Source organism: Rana temporaria, chromosome 5 (assembly GCF_905171775.1).
Source record: "Rana temporaria chromosome 5, aRanTem1.1, whole genome shotgun sequence".
In the NCBI taxonomy this organism is placed as follows: domain Eukaryota; kingdom Metazoa; phylum Chordata; class Amphibia; order Anura; family Ranidae; genus Rana; species Rana temporaria.
The window spans coordinates 272,230,550-272,254,469 of record NC_053493.1 but is presented as its reverse complement, the minus strand read 5'-3'; the positions used below and the strand labels follow the sequence as shown (position 1 = coordinate 272,254,469).

Here is a 23,920-nt window from a genome sequence, read left to right as displayed (position 1 = left end):
AAGCATACACATGGCCGGCCAAAGCTCTCCCTGCAGTTTTCCCAACGGGAAAACCTCCTTTGTGTACACAGAAAAAGTTACCGAGCAGGTTCTCGGTTTTCCCGTCGGGATTCCCGGCAGACTTTATACCACTGGGAATTCCGGTCGTGTGTACAGTCCTTCAGAGAGAGAGCTGTGCATGATGTCACAAGCTTAGGCTTTTTACCAGACAAGAAACAGGAAGTGGGCTGTATAAGGTATTTACTGTCGGAAATATATATATATATTTACTATCCAAAGTTAAAGGAACACTAAAGTATATATTTTTTAAAATAACAAACATGTTATACTTACTATATCTCAACTGTGTGGCTCATTTTGCACACAGTGGTCCCGATCCACATCTTCTGGGGTCCCTCGGCGACTGTCTCGGCTCCTCCCCTGCAAGAGCTTTCCACCTTCATGCGAGCGAGCTCGCATGGTGGAAAGCTCTTGCGGGCATGCTCCTGTGATACAGCAGTGGGCATAGCCGCTGACTGTATCTCTCTGCCCCGCCCCCGGCGCGCCGCGTCATTGGATGTGATTGACAGCAGTGCCAGCCAATGGCTGCGCTGCTATCAATCCGTCCAACCTACCCAATCAACGGCCAGACTGGGAACCGAAGAGGATGACAGGGACGAGCGCGGGACTTTTGAGGGGTGTGCTAAGTAAAACGGAGGCTCGGGGGGGGACGGTGCTGTCGGATGTTTTTTCACCTTAATGCATAGGCTGCATTAAGGTGAAAAAACATTTACCTTTACAACCCCTTTAAAACAACAAGGGTAGAGGATTTAATAGATGTAAAGATGAAAAATGACTAAAGGTCTGCTTTAAGATGTGATCGTGCTTACTAAAACCATTGCTAGTTAAATATCATATTAGCAGTAAAAATAAGGTGAACATCATCATCCAATTGTATTTTGATAGCATTTTACAATAAGGCCCCGTACACACGACCAGTTTCCTCGGCATAATTCAGCTTCCGACCGAGTTTCTGGCTGAATTCTGCCGAGGAAACTGGTCGTGTGTACACTTTCGGCCGAGGAAGCCGACGAGGAGCTCGGCGAGGAAATAGAGAACATGTTCTCTATTTCCTCGTTGTTCTATGGGAGCTCTCGTCCCGCCGAGCTCCTCGGCGGCTTCAGGGCTGAACTGGCCGAGGAACTCGATGTGTTTGGCACGTCGAGTTCCTCGGCCGTGTGTACGAGGCTTAATTCAGATATAATAATCAATGAATATATTGAAAAGTAACATAGGTCCATTTGTTTAGTTACTTCATTTGTCTTAGTATATGAGCAATTACCGTATTTATCGGTGTATAACACGCACAGGCGTATAACACGCACCCTAACTTTAAGGCCGAGTACTCACGACCAAACATGTCCGTTCGAAATGTCCGACGGGCTGTTTCCGGCGTACAAGGCAGTTTTTTCATTTGGCCCGCTGGCTTGTACACACCAGCGGACGTGTGCTTGTGGGTACGTAGTTGGCATTCGGGTACAGGCGTGCAGTTCGTTCTGCTTAGCAGATTCGTACTGTGCGTTCGTATCTGTGTGTCGTGCGTTCTTTGCAGGTCCCGCTGGATTTGATTGTGCTTTCTGTTGGAGTGTGTTCTTGACTGACCAGCCGGCCGGTTTGAAGCCATGATGGAGCAGCAGCGTCAATTTTCGCGAGTTGGTGCTGTTTATGGGATGGCTGCTGGATATGTTCATTATTCCAGTACTTTGGCCAGAAACAGGGGGCGGAGGCGTTTCTGGACCAAGAATTGGTTGCGCCAGCGTGACCAGTTCTCTCATATGCCTCTGCTTAGGGAAATCCAGGAGAATAATCCTAATGACTATAGGAATTTTCTCCGCATGACGGACCCCGTATTCAACAGTCTGCTGGAACTTCTGTCCCCCTATATCACGAGGCAGGACACTGTGATGCGCCAAGCCATCACGGCCGAGCAGAGGCTTATTGCCACGTTGCGGTACCTGGCGACTGGGAGGAGCCTGCAGGACCTCAAGTTCTCGACAGGCATCTCTCCGCAGGCGCTTGGGGTCATCATACCGGACACGTGTGCTGCCATCATTAAAGTTATGCACGAGGAGTATATGAAGGTAAGTTTCCTCATTTTAACCTCACAATGTGTCTATAATAATGTGGCAAACTAACTTTTTATTTTATTTCCCAGATATGCTGTGTGTTTAACTAACGTTCCCTTTTCTCCCTATGCATGTTGATATCAGCTTTTACATGTTATTTTTATTTTGGCCTACCTGCATATTTTGATCTTACCCAATATTAACCTGTCCAGCATGCTATCTTCGGGCCAACCCCCACCATGCCACTTTTTTTTTTATTTTTTGGTTTTCTAAAAACAGTTTAAACACCCCCCACCCCCCCTTCAAAGTGTTTTTGTCCCCATCAGAGGGCTGTGGAGTCTCTTATTAATTAAGTGGGCCTATATATTTGTGCCCCGAAATTCTCCCTTCATAATTTGCAAATGCTATTTTAAAAATGTAAAGTTGCACAAGGATGCTTGTATGATTATGTTTGCAATGTTTATGTGCCAAAGTACTAAATCTCTTTTTTTGTTTGTCCCCACAGCTACCCTCCACACCACAGGAATGGCAGTCTGTGGCTTCCCAATTTGCCGAGCGGTGGGATTTTCCTAACTGCGGTGGAGCAATAGATGGGAAACACGTCCGCATTGTGCCCCCATCCCACTCGGGGTCCTACTATTATAATTACAAGGGTTATCATAGTATCGTGTTGATGGCGGTGGTGTCGGCACAGTATGAGTTTCTATATGTGGACGTGGGGAAGAACGGCCGGATGTCAGATGGGGGAGTGTTCGCACGGACTGATTTCTATGATCGTCTCCAAACTGGTGGTCTGGCATTGCCACCAGATGAAGATAATGTGGAAGGACTTCCGTTTGTGTTCCTAGCGGACGAGGCTTTCGGCCTTGGACCTCACCTAATGCGGCCTTTTCCCCAGAGGACCCTCACCTTAGAGAGGAGTGTGTTCAATTTTCGGTTGTCCAGGGCTCGGAGGGTAGTCGAGAATGCCTTTGGGATCCTCAGCAACCGGTTCCGCCTGTTCCTGACATCGATACATTTGGCGGAATATAAATTGAACACCGTTATATTTGCCTGCTGCATTTTGCACAATTTTCTACGCAGGCACTCCCAGACGTACCTAGCCTCCATGGGCTCTGAGGCAGGACTACCCTCAGAGAACATTCCTGGCCTGGACACTGGTCGCGCTGGCTTGGCCCCCCAATCTGCTCGTGAGGTACGCGACAAATATGTTGAGTACTTCATGGGTCGGGGGGCCATTGCTATGCCAGATCATATTTCTTTCTAATTCGGCCCCCAAAGAAAGGAATATTCTCACAACTAATAAATAATTAGACCATTGGACTTTATACAGTTGTTTGTCATTACTGCTTTTTCTCTATTTTTCTGTCTTCCAGGTTCTCTCCAAAAATTGTGCACTTCTAGTGCCAAATTTACTTCATCAGATGTATTAACTAACCACATTTTCACATTATTCACTCATCTACAAACTGGGTATTCAGTCTAGAAATAAGAAGCCACTCATTTTTCTGCTTTTGATGTCACATTTTTTTTTTTTTTTTTTAGTCATTTTTTAACAAGAAATGTGTATTTTTAGGCAGAAAACATTTCCTGCAAATTTTTGACACAAAATATTGGCTTTTAATTATTAATTTTTTTGTCTTTATTGACAGTGATTAGCAATAAGAATGTTCGAAACACAATGTAAGAATAATTTCATTGAAACTATACGCAAGAATTTTTGGGCTTGTCTCCTATATATCTATCTCTAGATATATAATATATATATATATATATATATATATATATATATATATATATATATATATACACACTTCTAAACAGAATTTTTTGAGACTTTGGTTAAAAATTTTAGTTCTTATTTAGTTTGGTTTCCAATAACCCAGACTAATTTATGTAGAAATTTTTTGGGTTATTTTTTATTTTCAAATATTTTTTTGGGTATTTGTTTCGAAGACATTTATTTACATTTAGAAATTTTTGTGTATTGTTTTTATACAAAACATTTTTTGTCTTTGTATTTGTTTGTGTCTAATTTTTTCTACAAGATTTTAACACAACACAAATTTTTCTATTTTTTTTACAAAAATTAGTTAACTTCTTTCTTTAGGTGAGATTTCTTGTTCGTTTTGTGATCTGAAACTGGAAACATTTACAAACCAAAAAAGATCAACACCAAACAAAAATTTAAAAAAAGAACAGCAGTCAGTCATATGGATGGTGTGCTTTCACACTGGAACACGCCAAAATTTCTAAATGCACACATTCAGTGAAAACTCGCCAAATGTCATTGGTTAAACAGACAAATGGCCACATGTGCTATCTGACATCATGGGTGATCAATGTCTGTGTTTTGTGGGAGCAAACCCTTCCTCTCAACTACTTGAGGATCGAGGAGGGGTTTGTACCCACAAAGCACAGACAATAGATAGTTTGTGATGGCAGATAGCACATATTGGCACACTGTGTGTGCATTTAGAAATTTTGGCGTATTATAAAGTACAAAAAGTAAAAAGGGTTTTGTGGGCGGGGGATGGGCGGGGGATGGGCTTCTGTGGTTCAGTCTTTGACACGGCCCATCATGTCAATGATATTTTTGTAATTTTGTTCGATGACTAGCATCCTTTGTCGCATGTTCTCCATTTCCGTGCTACACTCTGAAATGACATTTCGCACATTCTGCTCCATGACTAGCATCCTTTCCCGCATAATGTCCATTTCCGTGCTGCACTCCATTAGTTGCTGTACAATTATAGAAGCACTTGCACGTGAAAAATGTGCGACTCCATCTTCATCCCCTAAAAATAAACAAATTGGCATTCAAAATATGTAAATAATTTCCAGCCTATCTGCATATGTTTGGCCCTATTAATATAGGGGTGACACTGACCTGATGGCCTGATAATTTCCACATCCCCAATTTCTTCATCTTCTATCACTCCTCCTTCTTCCACCACCTCCCCATCATCTTCTATCACTCCTCCTTCTTCCACCACCTCCACATCATCTTCGACTCCTCCTTCATCCATCAATCCACCTTCTTTCAATTCTCCAAATTGTTCTTCCGCCACTTGCCCTTCATCTGATATAAATTCTAAGTCCAAAATAACTTCTTCCTCCTCTCTTCCTTCCTCCTTTCTTCCTTCCTCTTCTCCTTCCACATCCTCTTCTCCTTCCACATCCTCTTCTCCTTCCACATCCTCTTCTCCTTCCACATCCTCCTCTCTTCCTTCCCCAGCCTCCTCTCTTCCTTCCACAGCCTCCTCCTGCTCAACATGTGGAGGTGTTTGATGTTCCGGGTGTCTGGCCCTCTCTGCCTCCTCCAATTGCTGGCGTCTTCTTTCCCCTATAAGAAATAATAAAAAACAAAAGGTATACTCATCAGCACACAGATATTGTATATCATAAATCGCACACATTGCATAGACGATACATTTATGATGATTTTTGGTTGTTTATTCTTTCAGCAATCCTCCATTTTTGGCGTAGTTCTAGGCCAAGCTCTGATCCTGCCCCTTTTTTGCAAAGAAGTGACACAAATGGATGTCCCCCCAAAACATTAATTCTCGTCGACCCTCCAAATAAATATAGTTTGATTTTTGAGACACAGGTGCTTTGCATTTCAAGATGTTAAAACATCATCTTTATTTGCATTTTGGAGAATGAATCTTGTTTGCCTGTCACATTCACTCAATTTAATTTCTGTGATTTTGCTAGTCAACAATGTTTGAAAACCAAGTTTGGGGCCAGTCAGCCATGTCCAGGTGTGTTGTTCCTGGAGTAACGTCACATTTTTGCTAAACAATGTCATATTACGCGTGTTTACTATTTCCCAAAATTTGTTTAAGGTTGTTATTTGACATAAACACAATACAGTATCTACACGTGTTCAAAAGTACAAGCAGGCCAAGGATGCAGATGTGAAAAAATACATGTCAACACATTATTGCAGACATTCCCCCCCCCCCTTAAATAATATGGACTTACTTTTACGCAGAATTTTGAGGATCTTCTTCATGTGATGTGGCTCCCTCAATTTTAAATCGGACCAACGCTTCCGTAGTTGCTCCTTTGACCTGGTGACACCAAACATTCTCCTCATTCTCCTTGCCACCTTGTCCATTATGTGTGACTTCCTACGGTTCGGTGTTTTGTAGGGCCCACATTCACCATCATAATCCTTCCTCCTCATGATGTAAACCAACTCCACCATTTCTTCGAACGCCATATTAGTGGCTTTATATCTTTTAGGCCTGGATCGGGACGGTCCTGCCTCTGTCCCTTCACTTGCGCCATGAGAGCTCCGTGCCCGCTCGTGTGACATCGCCATCTTTCCTTCCCACAGAGATTAGGGGCGTGGAAACGAGGAAATGTCCCGTCAGGGGCGGAGATGAGGGCGGGGATTCTTGCATATGCGGAGTGTCGCGAATGCCAACAACGTATTGACGTAGGTTACGCGGAGAATATTCGCGCGATTCCAGAACCTACACAGTTAACGCCATATTTACTTTTTCAATTGATTAGGGGCATGGCAAAGGTGACGAGGGCGGCGTTTCATACATACGCGGAGTGGATAAAAGGCGCTTGACGTGATTACGTAGGTTACGTGTTAATTCAGCGAGCGGAAGAAACGAGGATTGTGAGAGAGGCAGGTAAGAAATTTAAACATGGGATCAGCAGCGGGCTCTAAAATGTAGAGCAATGGGATGGGGGTTTGGTCTGTTGGTTGCACAGTTTTATTAAGCTATTATGTCTCTTGGATACCAGAATGTGATTTTCGTACCCAAATGCTTTTGTAGACATCACAAAATAGAGAGGTCAAAAATGCTGTGACTCATTATCAATTATGTAGGGTGTATTCAGATCAGGCCAAGTATTGTTCTGTGTTGGTTGGACAGAGGTCATTAGGAAGTTTCTTTCATGTAATCAATGCTGAGGGGCAGGATATCTACACATGCAATAGTGCCTTGATGAATGCTGTCATTTGTAATAATTGTGTATGGTTGTAGATTTATATTATTTCCTGCAATGTAACCAAAGGGGCGGCATGTCTAAAAAAAATGTTAGCTAAAACCAACCAATGGGGCAGAGCTGGCCAGCATTTTCTAAACAAGAGACACTGTGTTTGTATTTCTATATAGGTACTACTTTTTAAACAACATATTCTATCAATGTAAATGCTGAGGCTTTTTTTAATTGTGTTTTTGGTTTCTTTTCATTTTTTCAATCTAGAATAAAAAAAAGTAAATCATAACTTCACAATGGATCTCCTGCAGAGCCAAGACATTATCCAGCATTTGCTGGATAAATTTAGGGAAATGCCCATCCTGTGGGATTCAAAGCAGGACCATTATCATAACAAGGACATACGAGCGGCAGCACTTGAACAGCTAGCAGCATACATGAGGACATGGGTGCCAGAATGCAGTGCCAACATGGTGAAGGATAAACTTGCCAACCTCAGGGGCACATATAGGAGAGCGTACAAAGCTCACCAAAAGCAGCTAAGATCTGGAGCAGCAGCAAGACCACCAAAGGAACCCAAGCTGTGGTATTACAACCAGATGTCATTTTTGCGGGATCAACTGGAAGGCAGGGCATCAATGTCAAGTCTGAATCCCAACCTTTCCTCCACGCTACCTCCCAGCGGGACTTCCCCAGATCACCACAGCCCTGCAGAGTCAGATGAAGAGGGCCTGGCTGACAGAGAGGCAGATCTGCGCCTCTACGATGATGAGGTATAGTAGTTTCATAACTATTTATGTAATAATCTTAATTATTGTTTGATTCTTGACTTGATATTGGTTAATAAAATACAAGCTGGGAAGTAAAAATCTAAAATCGTGGGCAAACAAATAGGTGTCAGGGATGACAACTGCAGGGGTCAGAGGGTGAGTCTGTTTTCAAGTTTAAATTCAAGGCAAAAAATAAGATTCAAGCATGAAAATGTGAGTGAGTATATTCCTAAATATATTACAACATGTCCCTTTTTTTTACACAGGAAGAAGAGACCAGCCAGGAGGTGGCAGATCCTCTCCTCACTGTCAGCCAGGACGAAGGGGTCAGTGGCAGCCAGGAGGAGGCCGGGCCCAGTGGCGTTCAGCAGCTCCCCAGGACAAGCACCACCAGCCAGGCTCCTCCCCTTTATATTAGGCCACCAGGCCGTAAGAAGAAATTGGGGGCAGTAGAGGAAGCCAGCCTGAAAATGATTCAGGAGGCGAGTGCCATCATGAGGGCCCCCCTCAACCCCACTGAGGCCTACAGTGCCTCCGTGGCACATGACCTCAATAAAGGCACGGAGGAGCAGAGGCAATTGGCCAAGGGCATCATCAACCAGGCCCTTTGGTGGATGCAGAGGGAGCTGCTGACCCCAGACACTGGGCTATGTGACCCGGCCCGGCTTGCTGAACACCATTCTCCTGCTGCCACATCATCCCCACCTGCAAGGGCCCAGGGAAGACCCGCTGGAAGGCAGCCTGGAAGGAAGGTTGCAAGGAAGAGGAGACGTTGATGCCCTGCCTTCCATTTGATCCCCCACAAATGGCATCTTGTTTGGACTACCACAGCTTGGGTTCCTTTGGTTATGTGCTGCTGCTTCAGATTTTATTTTGTGTGCTTCCTGAGGTTGGCTAGTTTATCCTTCACCATGTTTCAAATGCAAGTTTGCATGTATGTTGCTAGCTGTTCAAGTGCTGCCATTCTGTTTTTGATCCTTTTTATAATTTGCTCAAATAAAAGCCTTTTTGTTGATTTGAAAAACGTGCCTATTGTTTGTAATACTGTGGGTATTATTTTAGGCATCAAACATTACAAACAAATAAAATGTTTAATCTAAAATATTCACTAACACATGGGGGGGGGGGGGTCATTTGGTGTGCCAACATGGTAGACAATTTAAACAACCTTCAAAAAATTCCTGTTAAATATACAAACAAAAGCTAAATCAAAACTATTTGCTATTAAAATATTCTAAATGGTGACATAACTATAAACACCTAAAGAAAGTGGGAAAGATAACCATTAAACATTAAAAGCAAAAAATTTGAAATGTGGAGGACCAATAAAAATATGATACGTCGGGCCAATAAAAGTTTGCAAAAATCTTACTACATCACAGCGAACAAATGTCACTTTTCAGTATGGAACAACTCAGTTGAAATAACATGAGCTAAATAACTGATTAGTTAGAGCAAGAGAAGAATGAATAAAACGACGGCATCAAGCGTTGGTTATTGTGTGTTTTGCTTCAGTGTTCTATTGCTAGAATTAATCTTTCTATTGACGAATGTGCCATATCCCAAACAAACGTGAGTTTTACCTGAACGAGCGCTCCCGTGGCCTCATTTAGTCTGAGCATGCGCGGGGTTTTTGTACGTTGGTTTTGTGTACTCACCACCAAACATGTACGTTCGGACAGGATTTGAGCGGACGGTTTTAAAACAAGTTTGGAAATAAATGTCTGCTGAAAAACGGCCCGGCGGGCAAATGTACGGCGAAATTCTGTACGCTCGTAACTACACACGACCAAACATGTATGCTGAAACTGGTCCGCGGCCCACTTTCAGCAAACATGTTTGGTCGTGAGTATGGGGCCTAAGAGGGAAGTTTCAGGAAAATAACTTTCCACAGCCCCCTGTGTATAACACACAGGCACAGTTTACCCTCTATTTTCAGGGTAAAAAAGTGAGTGTTATACGCCAATAAATACAGTGGGCCAGATTCATGTAGCTCAGCGGATCTTTAGATCCGCCAGATCTACCTGTTTTACGATCCGCCGGTGCAATTTAGCGAGGCTAGTGCATGATTCATAAAGCACTTACCTCGCAAATTGCACCGTCGGATCCTAACTCCCCCCGGCGGAATGCAAATTCCGCGGCTAGGGGGAGTGTACAATTTAAATCAGGCACGTTCCCACGCCGATTTAACTGCGCATGCGCCGCCGGCGAAAAAACCCAGTGCGCATGCTCCAAATGACGTCGCTAGGACATCATTGTTTTCGGCGGCTAGGTTAGTTACGGCCATCCGTATTCCCGACGTACTTACGTAAACAACGTAAAAAAATTAAAACTCGGCGCGGGAACGTCGGCCATACTTAACATTAGCTACCCCTCATATTAGCAGGGGTAGCTCTCCGCCGGAAAAAGCCGAACGCAAATGACGTTGAAAAAGAGCGATGGGCGGGCGTACGGTCGTGAATCGGCGGTTCTCCTCATTTGCATATGCAACGTTTAAAAAAAAGCGACGACACCTAGCGGCCGGCGGGAGATTACAGCCTAAGATTCGACTGGTGTAAGTCACTTACACCAGTCGGATTTAAGGGAGATCTATGCGGAACTGATTCTTATGAATCAGTCGCATAGCTCCGACCGTGGGATCTCACAGATCCGACCGTCGGCTCTCACAGATACGACGGCGGATCAGGAGATCCGCCGTCGTATCTCTTGATGAATCTGGCCTAGTATGTTGTCCTTCCCAAATATAGTCCAGGAAGATTGAAAAAAAAAATGAATACAATGTGTGGTAACATTTCTTAAACACTGCAAGCTATTATTATAACTTAACACAGATTTATAATACTGTTTAAATCGTTTTGATATTGGTCTGTTATAGATAAATATACAAAGCTGATTGTAGGTATTATATTTTCCCAAATCAAATACTATTGTTTTCAACACTGTTTGGTAAATAGGTTTCTTGTTTGGCTTGGCTTTGTTAGCTAGGCTTTGCTACTGCAGGAAGGTGCATGAACTTTAAGAAGTGCACTTGATGTAGTGTACTTGAACATTAGACTATTGAACTGGTCCATCTTTTCAACTAGTGAAGAACAAACTCGGTCTTACTTTATTGGTGTAAACATTCTGTTTTTTTCAAACACTTTAAAGCTCATCCCCTTGAAACTTTAAGCCAATGATATCCAAGAGTACTGTATGCCCTTTTTTGAACTGCCCCATATATAGACAAGATTATCTTGTTCTCCCATACACTTTTCTCTAGCACATTTTTTCTCTTAGAAAATTCAGCACTCTACATCGATTATTGTAATTAAGCTTGTTGAGTATATACACTTGCAATGAAGACTTTTTCATTTCTGTTGCCTCTTACTATGCCTGAGATTTTAATACACAAGGCGTTTTTTCACACACCAACCAAATGTGTTGGCTTAGCAAAAAGACTTGTGCCTTTTTGTAATATCCCAGGTCCTGTTGACCTGCCTGGCATTGGAAGTTTCCTTAATATTCTTTGGAATGGAGGGTTACAAAATCAACATGAAATTATGGTAAGTATGTTTGCTCTTATACCTAACTCTACTTCTGCTGTAACTAAAATATGATGTTATTTTCTTATATTGCTATCACCAATTCTACTACTTCTGTTACTACTGCTACTACTATTCATCGTCATCGCCATCATCATCATCACACATCAAAATAGCATAGTACTTTTCATAATGTTAGATTTCCTGTTTTATGCTATAAATATTAGTAATGTCATTATTTGAATCTGGAGATTACTTTTCTGTTTCTCTTTAGTTAAAATATCATCAACAGTTTGGAGGTATTTTCAAGATGAATCTTGGAATTTTTAAGTCAGTGCAAATTGGAGACCCAGATTTACTAGAAACCCTTCTAAGAAAAGAAACAATGTATCCAAAGAGAATGGAGATTAAACCTTGGAAAATGTACAGAGAATATAGAGGAGAAGAGTATGGTCTGCTTACACTGTAAGTGCTCATTGTTTTAGTGTGGGATTGCATCATGTAGAGATGTTTTTTTATGTCAAAGCACACTTTGAAACTTAATTTGCATATACTGTACTATATACACTACTTAAACATACTTTATACTAAATATCAGCTATTTCAGTTACACAGTGATGTATCAAACCAAACGTATGCTAAGAGTATTATGTATGCTGTAATCAAATCCATTCTAAAAATTATGGCTGCGAGGCTAAGCCCCCATCTTCACTGCTCAACACTCCCTGCCAACATACATGCTCTGTCAATGATTTATTAAAGTGAAAGTTAGGCAAATTTTATTCGTGTATAGTAGAGCTGCACGATTAATCGTCAAGAATCGTTTTTGCGATTTTTTTCCCCCGTTGCGATCTTGACAAAGTATTTCCCGATCTTTCTATGCAGAGAATTCTCTCTGCTCTGCTGAAGCCAACAGCATTCAAAAGAAAATAAGAAAAAACCTGGGCAGTCTGCCAAGTATCACAACATTCTTTAGCAGTGGAATGTTAAGTCTAAACATTGTAACAATTTGTCCTTTACATCAAAGAAATATAGACTTTGGTGTGTAAATGAGGAAAGTTTAACCACTTAAACACTAATAGCCAGATTCAGGTAGACTTACCTATCTTTAAGCGGGTGTAGCGCATCTCATATACGCTACGCCGCCGTAAGTTAGAGAGGCAAGTACAGTATTCACAAAGAACTTGCGTCCTAAGTTACGGCGGCATAGTGTAAATGGGCCGGCGTAAGCATGCGTAATTCAAAGTAGGCTGTAGTGGGCATGTTGTATGCTAATGAATTGTGACCTCACGTAAATGACGCGCCTAACGAACGGCGCATGCGCCGTCCGTGAACGTATCCCAGTGCGCATGCTCAAAATCACGTCGCAAATAGTCAATGCTTTCGACGTGAACGTAACCTACGCCCAGCCCCATTCTGAATCGACTTACGTAAACGACATGAAATTCGATGGCTGCCCCGACGTCCATACTTAACATTGGCTGCGCCATCTTTTTGGTGGTTTATCTTTACGCCTGAAAACGCCTTACATAAACGGTGTGTCTTACATGTGACGGGCGTGCGTACGTTCGTGAATAGGCGTATCTTGATCATTTGCATATTCTCGGCGTGAATCGACGTACACGCCCCTAGCGGCCAGCGTAAATATGCAGCTAAGATACGACGGCGTAGGAGACTTACGCCAGTTGTATCTTAGCAACAGAGAAGCGTATCTCAATTTGAGCATACGCTTTAAGATACAACGGCGCGGATTCGGACTTACGACGGCGTATCTACTGATACGCCGTCGTAAGTCTTTGTGAATCTGCCTATAAACCTTTTTCTGTCATTTGTTGGTTTTAAGTTAAAATAATTTGCATGGACGGACACAGCCTTCTCAAGTCTTGACATATGGGTTATGTTCCTGTTCATAGGAGAGGACTAGGCAGAACATGTTAGATATTTAAATACATGTTACTTTAACAGAGTTGAACAGCCCTGCCCAGGGGGTGGTCCCTCTGGACATAACCCTCCGCCCTGCAGACAGCAGCTCAGAGGAGAAGGACGTGGCTCCCTTTGGGCCCAGAGTCCTGAGGAAATGTTTAATTTTATTTTATTTTTGTGATTCTTCTATCAACTGCCAGCTGGGTGACAGGCTGTAAAATATAGGTCCTTGTAGTCTCCCCAGTCCGGCCATAGAGCGTGAGCAGGCCTTAGCTATGTGCTGGTTTGGCTACTACATACCCATGGCTCCATGGGTGGCCGGTTGGCTTTTTGCTCCGGGGTCCACATATGACTGGGCTGCTTGCTGTCTCACTCACAGTGGACCAGGCCGATAGCTACTCCATACTACTCAGTTGTAGATCTGTCAGGGACGCACCAGCGGGTCCTCGCATTGACAGGTAAGTACAGTTCCTCCTGCCTCGGCTGGATGGAACAGCTGGGCATTTATGAGATTAGGGGGTTCTCCTATCCTCCCTTTCCCTGCTCTCTGTCACATTTCCCCTTCTGCTCTAGCGGGCTCGCTGCGACCGGGGCAGGCCTGTGGGGGGACTCCGGGTGCCAGTGGGGGACTGTGGGGTGTCGGGGCCCATTTTTCTGTGTGGGGGTGTTCTGCCTCTGGGGAAGCCCTGCCTCGGCCTTCTCGTCCACATCGCGGTTCTCCGGTGAAATTTTGGCGGCGCCAACGCCACTGTTAGTATGCCTGCTGCTTTCTATTGTATTTTCCCATTGGCGGCCATTTTGCTGTGGCCGCGCTGTGGCGCAGGTCAATATTGAGGGCGGACATTTTCTTGTAGTTGTGCCCTTTTTTCTCTGAGGTGTCTGGTGGCCATTTTGTTGTGGGGTTTTGGCCTCTAGTGCTGGCTTCCTGAACGGCGCGCAGCACAATTCTCCTTACAGTTTTTTCCTCACACTCGTTGTGTAAAGAAGGTGGGCAGCGGCGCTGAGCGGTCTCTTGCTGGCTGATGAGTCCCCTGGGTAACCCCCCCCCCCGGTCAGTGCAGCAAGGAGGGTGGACTTTTCAGTTCTTTTAAATTGGTCCCTGAGAGCTGTCAGTGGTGTACCATGGAGTCAGTATCTGGTTCTTCTTCCCCAAACATGCCAGAGGCAGCAGCCGGTGCCCCTGCGCCTGCGGTTCCCATTGATACTTTGTCGGCAGTCCTGGAATATTTTGTTGCCAGGGTGGAAGCAGCGTGCAGGCATAAGGGGGTTAAAAAGTGCCCCCTCCCCTCGCCACCTCCCGGGGAATGCTCCGACTCAGACCTGGGCCTAGCTGCCTGCGGCACAGGACCCCAGTTCTGGGTTTTCAGAAGATGTGGACCAGGACCTTCCTTGTAAAGGGGGACCCCTCGTCCGGGTCAGTGCAAAACAGGGCACTTGTCAGTGTGCTTATCAATGCTGTAAGGGACTCTCTTAAGCTGGAAGGTGCAGCTGAGGCGTCCACAGAGGGGTCAGTCTCTTGTATCTTTCTTTGATAAGTTCATAGATAAGGAATGGGAAAAGCCACAGAAGTCCTTTGTGGTCCCTCAGCGCATGGCGATCTGTTATCCGTTTGAGGAAAGCCTTTTGAAAAAATGGGCTTCTCCTCCGGTGGTTGACCCCCCCGGTCGCTCAGTTGAATAAATTAACCACTTTTACTGTGGAGGGGACCCCTGCGTTTAAGGACCATACTGATAGGAGCTCCGAGGCGGAGAACCGCTCTATGTTTACCATTCTGGGGTCTGCGTTGCGACCTATTTTGGCTGCAATTTTGGTGTCTCAGACTCTCACTGAATGGGCAAAGATATTGCACCCGACTGTGGAGGAGCATCAGCTCCCTCCAGAGTGTGTAAGACTGGGCGATCAGTTGGTACCGGGCCTTGTGTATGTCTGTGATCCCACTCTGGATGCAGCCCCCTTGATCTCCAGGGCCTCTGTATTGGCGGTGATATTACGCCACGTAATTTGGCTGAAATGCTGGTCTGCTAAACAGGCTTCCAAAAAAGCCCTGGCAGACTTGCCCTTCAAAGGTGGGAGGCTTTTTAGTACCTCACTGGACGACATTATTAAGGATGTCATTGGGGGTAAGAGCACTCTTCTCCCTCAGTCCACCAAGGGGAAGGAGCCGCACTGTAAGCCGGGACCTTCCTTTCCCAAGCAGAAGTGGTATTTTTTTCAGTCAGGACCCTGGGTAGACCCTCCCAAGCTGACAAAGGCTCAGCTGGGAGACAGAAGCGCCCCTGGGTGCGTAAGCCGAACAAGCCGGCAACCAAACCTGCCACTGCTTGAAGTTTTGCCCCCGCCCGACACATGGGTGGGGGGACAGCTCCGCAGGTTCACAGCTCAGTGGACCTCCCTGCTCTTCGACCAGTGGGTCTGCGAGATGGTCACTTAGGGGTACAAGATCGAGTTTCTTTCCTGTCCGCCAAACAGATTCTTTCCCTCAAATCTCCCTCTCCTTCTGGCTTGTTGGTCTGCCCTATTGGGCGCAGTGCAAGACTTGACGCATACTTGCATGTCCCAATTTGCGGCAGGACACCAGAGGTTTCTACGCTTTGCAATCGGCAAAGACCACTATCAGTTTGTGGGTCTTCCCTTTCGCCTAGCATTAGCACCAAGAGTATTCACCAAGGTGCTCGCCCCGATTCTAGCTTTGTTGAGACAGTGAGGAATTGCTATTGTGGGCTACTTAAACAATCTTCTTCTGAGAGCAGCTTCTGGCTCAGAATTAGAGGTAGATGTGTCTATAGCCAGTCAGACCCTCCGAGAATTTGGTTGGGTGTTAAACGTCCAGAAGTCTGTCCTGATACCGAATCAGCATTTGGTGAGAGTCTTCCTTCCCTTGGAAAAACTGCAGACTCTCCAGTCTGCGGTGAAGTTGTTGGCATCCCGCAAATAGTCGTCTCTCCATTTTTGCATGCAAGTCCTTGGCCTCATGGCAGCCTCCTTCGAGTCGGTACCGTATGCCCAATTCCACACTCGAGTATTGCAGAGGGAGATCCTGTCCAAGTGGAACAAATCTCTGTTGTCTCTGGATCGTCAAATTCAGGTAAGTCACCTGGTCAGAGTCTCTCTGAGTTGGTGGCTGAGATCCCCGACTCTTCAGTCCGGGAAGTCGTTCCTCCCTTTCCAGTGGATGGTGATTATGACAGATGCCAGCCTCACAGGTTGGGGGGGGGTGTCTGGGGGGTCCAGTAGGCCCAGGGTCGCTGGACTCTGGACGAATCCTGTCTGCCGATCAATGTCCTGGAACTTTGGGCGATCAGGCTGTGTCTCTCCTCGTGGTCAAGGAGGCCTACAATGACGCCCAATCAGGATCCAGTCAGATAACGCCACAACGGTGGCTTATGTCAACCATCAGGGGGGAACACAGAGCTCGGCTGGAGTGTCCGAGGTCACTCACATCTTGCGGTGGGCGGAAACTAACGTGTCGGCTCTGTCGGCGTCTACATTCTGGGCGTAAAAAACTGGCAGGGGGACTACCTAAGTCGCGGATGTGGATCTCCTGGCTTCTCGCCTCAATCGCAAGGTGTCGAAATTCGTAGACAGGTCCAGAGATCCCTGGGCAGATGCGTCAGAAGCGTTGGTGGCCCGTCTGCTCCGCAGAGTGGACACAGAGGGGATCCCGGTGATTCTAATCGCTCCAGATTGGCCCTGGCGTCCTTGGTGCGCCTGGTGGTGGATGCACCCTGGCGGCTGCCAATAGGGAAGGACATTCTGTCTCAAGGTCCCATACTTCATCCTGCTTTACAGTCGCTGGCTTTAACGGCATGGCTATTGAAAGCCAGGTACTAAGGGATCGAGGTCTTTCAGACTCAGGCATCTCAACCATGCTGAGGGCACGAAAGTCTTCTTCCAGGAAGATCTACCATTGCACCTGGAATGCCTACATCTCTGTGTGCGAAGAGATGAGGTGGCGTCCACGGACGTTTTCGGTTTCCAGGGTCCTGCTGTTTTTACAGCGTGGAGTAGATCAGAAACTTGCCTTAAGCACCATTAAGGGACAGATTTCAGCCTTGGCTGTGTTCTTTCAACGGCCTTTGGCGGCCTATTCCCTGGTGGGTACCTTTGTGCAGGGGGTTTGTCATGTGCTTCCCCCTATTAGACCACATCTTCCTCCATGGTATTTGAATCTGGTGCTCTCGGTTCTTCAGGAACCTCCCTTTGAGAATATCAGAGAGATTGCTCTCTTGACACTATCTCAGAAGGTGGCCTTTTTAGTGGCCATTACCTCTGTCAGACGTGTTTCGGGATTGGCGGCCTTGTCTTGCAAGTCACCATACTTGGTCCTCCATAAGGATAAAGTGATGCTACGCCCACAGCCTTCCTTCCTTCTGAAGGTAGTTTTGGCCTTCCACATAAATGAGGACATTGTGCTTCTATCCTTCTGTCCTCGGCCGTCGCATCCCAAAGAGGCTTCTCTCCATACTTTAGACGTGGTACTTGCCTTGCAGGTGTACCTGTCTGCTACGGCTCCATTTCGGAGGTCTGACTCGCTGTTTGTGTCGGTGTCTGATCCACAAAAAGGCTTGGTGGTCTCGTCGGCCACCATTTCTCGGTGGATCAGTCAGACCTACATACAGGCCTATGCTCTTAAGGGGTGGGCGCCCCCCCTTCCGTTCACGGCACATTCAACCAGGGCAATTGGTGCTTCCTGGGCTTTCCGACATCAAGTGTTTGTCTCACAGGTGTGCAAAGCGGTGACTTGGTCGTCAGTGCACACTTTCTCCAAATTTTTGCAAGGTTGATGTGAGTGCATCTTCAGATGTTTCCTTTGGCTGCAAGGTTTTGCAGGCCACTGTTTAAAGGCTGCAACTCCTCCGTTGAGGAGCTCTGCCTGTTTGGGGTGAAGTAAAAAAAAATTTTATACTGTTCCCACCCCTCGTTTTTTTTAAACTTTTTTGGGACGTCCCATATGTCAAGACTTGAGAAGGCTGTGTCTGTTAATGGACGAAAAGAGAAAATAGGATTTTTTGTACTCACTGTAAAATCCTTTTCTCTGTCGTCCATGGACGGACACAGCACCCACCCCTTTTTTTAGGTTTGTACTGCTTGTTACAAACTGAGCTGCTGTCTGCAGGGCGGAGGGTTGTGTCTGGAGGGACAGCGGGGCTGTTCAACTCTGTTAAAGGAACATGTATTTAAATATCTAACATGTTCTGCCTAGCCCTCTCCTATGAACAGGAACATAACCCATATGTCAAGACTTGAGAAGGCTGTGTCCATCCAAGAGAAAAGGATTTTACGGTGAGTACAAAAAATCCTATTTTTTTGCTAGAAAATTTCTTAGCACCCCCAAACATTATATATATATATATATATATATATATATATATATATATATATATATATACACAGTGGAACCTTGGTTTACGAGTAACGCAGTTAACAAGCGTTTTGAAAGACGAGCAACTTTTTAAAATAAATTCTGACTCGGTTTGCGAGTGTTGTCTCGCAAAACAAGCAGAATTCAAGGTAATGTGGCCTGCAGTACCGCATTTGGCCTGAGTTGGGGGGGCATCGGAGCCAAACGGAACCAATCGGCTTGGCTGACCTCTGAAAACCTCGGAAAGGCTCGTAAACGGGGTCTTTCCGAGGTTTGCCGACGTCAGACGAAGTGTCCTCGGGCCTTTCCGGCAGTTTCTGAAGCATCTTCAGCCCCCTTCCCGCCTCTGACCGCATGCGGTATTGCATGCCATTGAAGTCAATGCGGGACAAATTATTTTAGTTTCCATTGACTTCAATGGGGAAACTCGCTTTGATATTACGAGCATTCTCCTGGAACAGATTATACTAGTATTCCGAGGTTCCACTGTATAGACCCTAGAGAATAAAATGGTGGTTGTTGCAATATTTTATGTCACAATGCTTTTGCGCAGCTGTCTTTCAAATGCATTTTTTTGAGGGAAAAATGACATTAGTGAATTTTTTTGTATAATGTGAAAGATTTTATGCGGCGAGAATCGCAAGAGAATCGTGATCTTTATTCTAAGCAAAAATATTGTGATTCTCATTTTGGCTAGCATCGTGCAGCTATAGGGGCAGATCCACAGAGAGAGTACCCCGGCGTATATACTGATATCTACTGATACGCCGGCGTACTTTCAAATTTCCCGCGTCGTATCGTTGTTTTGAATCCTCAAAACAAGATACGGCGGCATCTGGGTTAGATCCGACAGGCGTACGTCTTTGTACGCCTTCGGATCTAAGATGCAATTCTTTGGCGTCCACTGGGTGGCGTTCCTGCCATTTTCCGCGTCGAGTATGCAAATAAGCTATTTCCGACGATCCACGAACGTACGAGCGGCCGTCACATTCTTTTACGTCGTCTCTAGTCGGCTTTTTCCGGCGTATAGTTAAAGCTGCTGTTTCGTGGCGTATAGTTAGACCTGCTATGTTAAGTATGGCCGTCGTTCCCGCGTTTAATTAGAATTTTTTTTTTCGTTTGCATAAGTCGTCCGTGAATCGCGGGATGGACGTAATTTACGTCCAAGTCAAAACAATGACGTCCTTGCGACGTCATTTCGCGCAATGCACCGCGGAAAATTTAGGGACAGCGCATGCGCAGTTCGTTCGGTGTGGGGACGCGCTTCATTTAAATGAAACACGCCCCCCTACTTGCCGATTTGAATTAGACGCCGCGAGAGATACACTACGCCACCGTAACTTACGGCGCAAATTCTTTGTGGATTCAAAGCTGCCAAAAGTAAGTTACAGCGGCGTAGTGTATCTGACATACTAATCTAATACATCTAATTGTATGTGGATCTGCCCCATAATGTGTAGCAATCCTTAGCTCTAATTAGGGTGAACCAAGTGAGAAAAATTAGCTGCACACCAACATCCGTCCATGTCAAATCCATGCCAAATCACACCAATGTGAACCTAGGTTTAAGATTGCAGCAAAGCCTAGGTGTTCAAGGTTTCTGGACTCTATGAACTAATGCAGAACCAGAAGTGTAATAATGAACTTCATGGTCTTTGAACTTATGTCTGTGGGCTTAAAAGGGCCAATAATAGTAGCTTTGTTATGTGTCAACCCCTCCACAATACACAGATGGGTTCCCAGAAGCAATTTGTTTGTGTAGTTGAAGTCGTTTATGGGTAGCTGACAGTCTAAGAGCAGTTGTTATACAGCTTTGTTCTATGCTATATTGTTCTAAACTACTATGGATTGCAGTGCAGTGGGCTACATAGTCTTTTGTACTTCCCCTGTGTTTACAGTTCAGAGCCTCAACAGTCTTTTTAACCTTCAATACTGGGAACTTTTACCCCCTTTATGCTCAAACCAATTTTCTGCTTTCAGCGCTGCCACACTTTGAATGACAATTGCGCATTTAAGCAACACTGTACCCATAAGACATTTTTATCACTTTGTTCACACATATAGAGCTTTCTTTTGGTGATATGTAATCACCACCAGGTCTTTTATTTTTTGCTAAATAACCAAAGACCAATTTTTTTTTTTTTTTTAATTGCGTTTTTCTATGCTTCTGTTATAAAATTTTGCAAATAAATAAAATGTTTTCATAAGATTAGGTCTATATGTATTCTGCTACGGATTTTTTTAGAGTACACAAACTATGGTACATATATATCTGAAAATGTATTAATTCTGATATACTGATGGCCAATCTCATTTCTTGAGGCATGAAAAGGACAGTACAAAAATTCCTCAAATGATCCCTGTTTGGAAAGTAGACAGTTCAAGGCATTTAGTAAAAGGGATGATGAGTTGTAATTTTTTGTCACATTTTTGCGGGAAAATTAAGAAATTAGAAAAAAAATACAACATGACTGGTTACAATTTTTTTTTTTTAAGATTTTTTTTTTTTTTAGATTTTTTTTTTTTTTTTTTTTTTTTAACACACTGTGACCAGAGCAATACAGTGTTACTATAGTAACAGCATACTATTTCATTGGTATAAGCAACCATTTTTAGTGATTCATTTAGTGTCCTTTGTTGTGATTAGCTGCGATCTGCCAAAGTTAATCACATGATACAGATGGTCTGTGATTGACTCTGTCTGTACTATGTGATCACTGTGATCAATTATAGCTAGCAACACATTTGCATACAATGAATGGCATGAAAAGAAGGCATCCATTGTTTACACTTGTAATTGCGATCTGCTGTGATTGGTCATAGCGATCACCTTATTCTGGCAGCAGGCCAGTATAGTGTTTAGTCATAAGCTATGTCCGGTGAAGACACAGCCAGTGACAGATCACGCCGTGGCATGGCTGCGCGAGTGGTGCATTCTAATGCCATGTACACACGCTCAGAATTTCTGACAACAAATGTTCGATGGGAGCTTTTGGTTGGAAATTCAAATTCAATTCTAATCAAAATGGATGTCACATTACTTCCTTAAACTTAGTTTTTCACAAACAGAAATCCTAAGCGTAATATCCTTCACACAATGCTTTATAAGCTGTGTACAAATATATGAACTACCTATATTAAAAACATAAACACAATTGCATATGTGGTGATGAAATACATTGTACTCTACATAGCTGCAAAGGTGTGGCTATCACTTTAATTTATAATACTGGGATTTACAGCTAGACAGGTGCACACTGAAATATTGTGTTTCGGAATTTCGTTTTCGTCCGAAAAATACATTTATTTAGTTACTCCCGAAATTCGTTTTTATTTATTTAGTTTTTCGTTAAAAAAATGCATTCGTCTGAAAATCCAAATGAATTAAGGTTGAATCTGTCATTGAAGGCTTATGGTGTCTGTCGAATATTCTAAGAAAAAAAAAAAAAAGATTCGACAGGATCTTAAAAAAAAAAAAAAGATTTGACGGAGCAACGAAACTGTACTGAAAGTACCACCTACAAGCTATAGAAGAATTCTAATGTTGTATGACTAATAATAATTTTATTTTCTAATTATTATTACTAGTCAACCAACATTAGAATTCTTCTATAGCCTATGGGCAGAGCATTTCACCATAAATGTCCGCTTGCTGCGATCGTATGTTTTTAGCTACTTCGTCGAATCTTCATGTCTCTCTATGTCGAATCTTCATGTCTCTCTATGTCGAATCTTTTCTCCCTATGTTAACTCTTCTTCATGTCTCTATAATGTTGAATCTTTTCTCTCTATGTCGAATCTTTTCTCTTTATGTAGAATAATATTGGACTAATAGAGTTAAGGTTAGGCACATTCGACCGCAACGAAAATGAAAATAAAGCATCTGTTTATGTTGGATCTTTCGGTTTTCATTATCTGTGCTTTCGTTATCGTTTGTTAAAACGATAACGAAAATACCTGAAAATTGGACGAAAATGCATTCGGACGAAAACGAATGCACATGTCTATTTACAGCCTCATTGAGGGGATTATCTGCAGAGACCTATTCAACACTAGGGATTGCACACTCCAAGTTTGTGACTTTGTTCCATTTTTCTGTTTTCAAAAATCCGTCTGATGATCCTGCGCCCAGTGATCCAGGAAAACTGCACAATCTCTTTACAAGGTGAACTACATCTTCAAATGTATCTATGCACCACAATAAGGAACACTTAAGGAGTTTTTAAAGATTTCTAGCACAGCCAAACGGCCTTTGAACAACTATAGTAGATGTGTGGCCAAATCCAGAACAGTCAAAAAATCTGGGTATATGGCACCATCATCCCACTCCTCTTTGGACAATTAAATGTTGTGTACAGAAACTGCAATGGTTTTCATCGTAAGTGGTGTTTTCTTTAAAAAAATAAGCTGATGCCTGCAGAAATAATATTACATGTTTGATACCATGTGTTCAATTTGCAGACGAGCTATGTGTATGATATGTGTATATATATGTTTTATTTTACAGTGAAGGAGAAGAATGGCATAACATGAGAAAAACTGTGCAAGGTCACCTCATGAGACCTAAAGAAATAGCAAAAATGGATGTGAAGATTAATGAGGTGAATGACTTTTACTAAAATATGTAGACACTATAGAGAAAAACGCTGGCATTGTTATTATTTTCCAAAAGGTCATAGAAAACCTAAAATTATGGTTTTGCTATTAGGTTAAAAATCATAGTAAATACATGATTACTATTTAGTGCCACTGGCCTGTATCTGGTAAAGCGTGAGAAAGAGGTCAGGTAACCTTTAATCAAAAATTCACCCATTCCTTGATTTGAAGGCATTTAAAATGAGTAGGTGAGGATTAAACTCATTTCATGTGTGAACAACATAAAGCCATATCTGAGACTTTAACCCCATTCATACGACCATTCCGATCAGGTCCACCTGTTCGTTTTTCAGGCTGACCTGATCTGCCGGTTCATTCACCCTTATGGGCTACGGTTGTAAACAGACCTTTGTCCGTTTACACCCACATACCTTCAATCTGGGCCAGTCTGCTAAAAACAAATGGAAGGGGATTCATCCTCTTCTCTGTAGGCAGATCGGATATGAGGTAGTCAGGTGTGAACTGACAGCAGAGACCATGTACAAATGGCTGCCCATAGAGCAGAACGGGCTCTGTCCATTTCTGTTCTGCATAAACTGAGCAGATAAGGATGTGTCATCTGCCTGCTCTGCTCTAAACATCAGGCCATCTGTGAGTAGATTCCTTGCTGATCAGAAC

General features: G+C 43.8%; 1 protein-coding gene across 1 annotated transcript in view; it reads left to right on the top strand.

The window, feature by feature from the left end:
* The first annotated feature begins 10,803 nt into the window (after positions 1-10,803).
* LOC120940805 (1,25-dihydroxyvitamin D(3) 24-hydroxylase, mitochondrial-like) overlaps positions 10,804-23,920 on the top strand; it is a 47,666-nt gene continuing 34,549 nt past the window's right edge. The window contains exons 1-3 of the mRNA XM_040353861.1: positions 10,804-11,382; positions 11,636-11,826; positions 23,154-23,247. Of these exons, the coding sequence (XP_040209795.1) occupies positions 11,176-11,382; positions 11,636-11,826; positions 23,154-23,247 (492 nt within the window). The 5' untranslated portion in view covers positions 10,804-11,175. The remainder of the gene's footprint in view (positions 11,383-11,635; positions 11,827-23,153; positions 23,248-23,920) is intronic.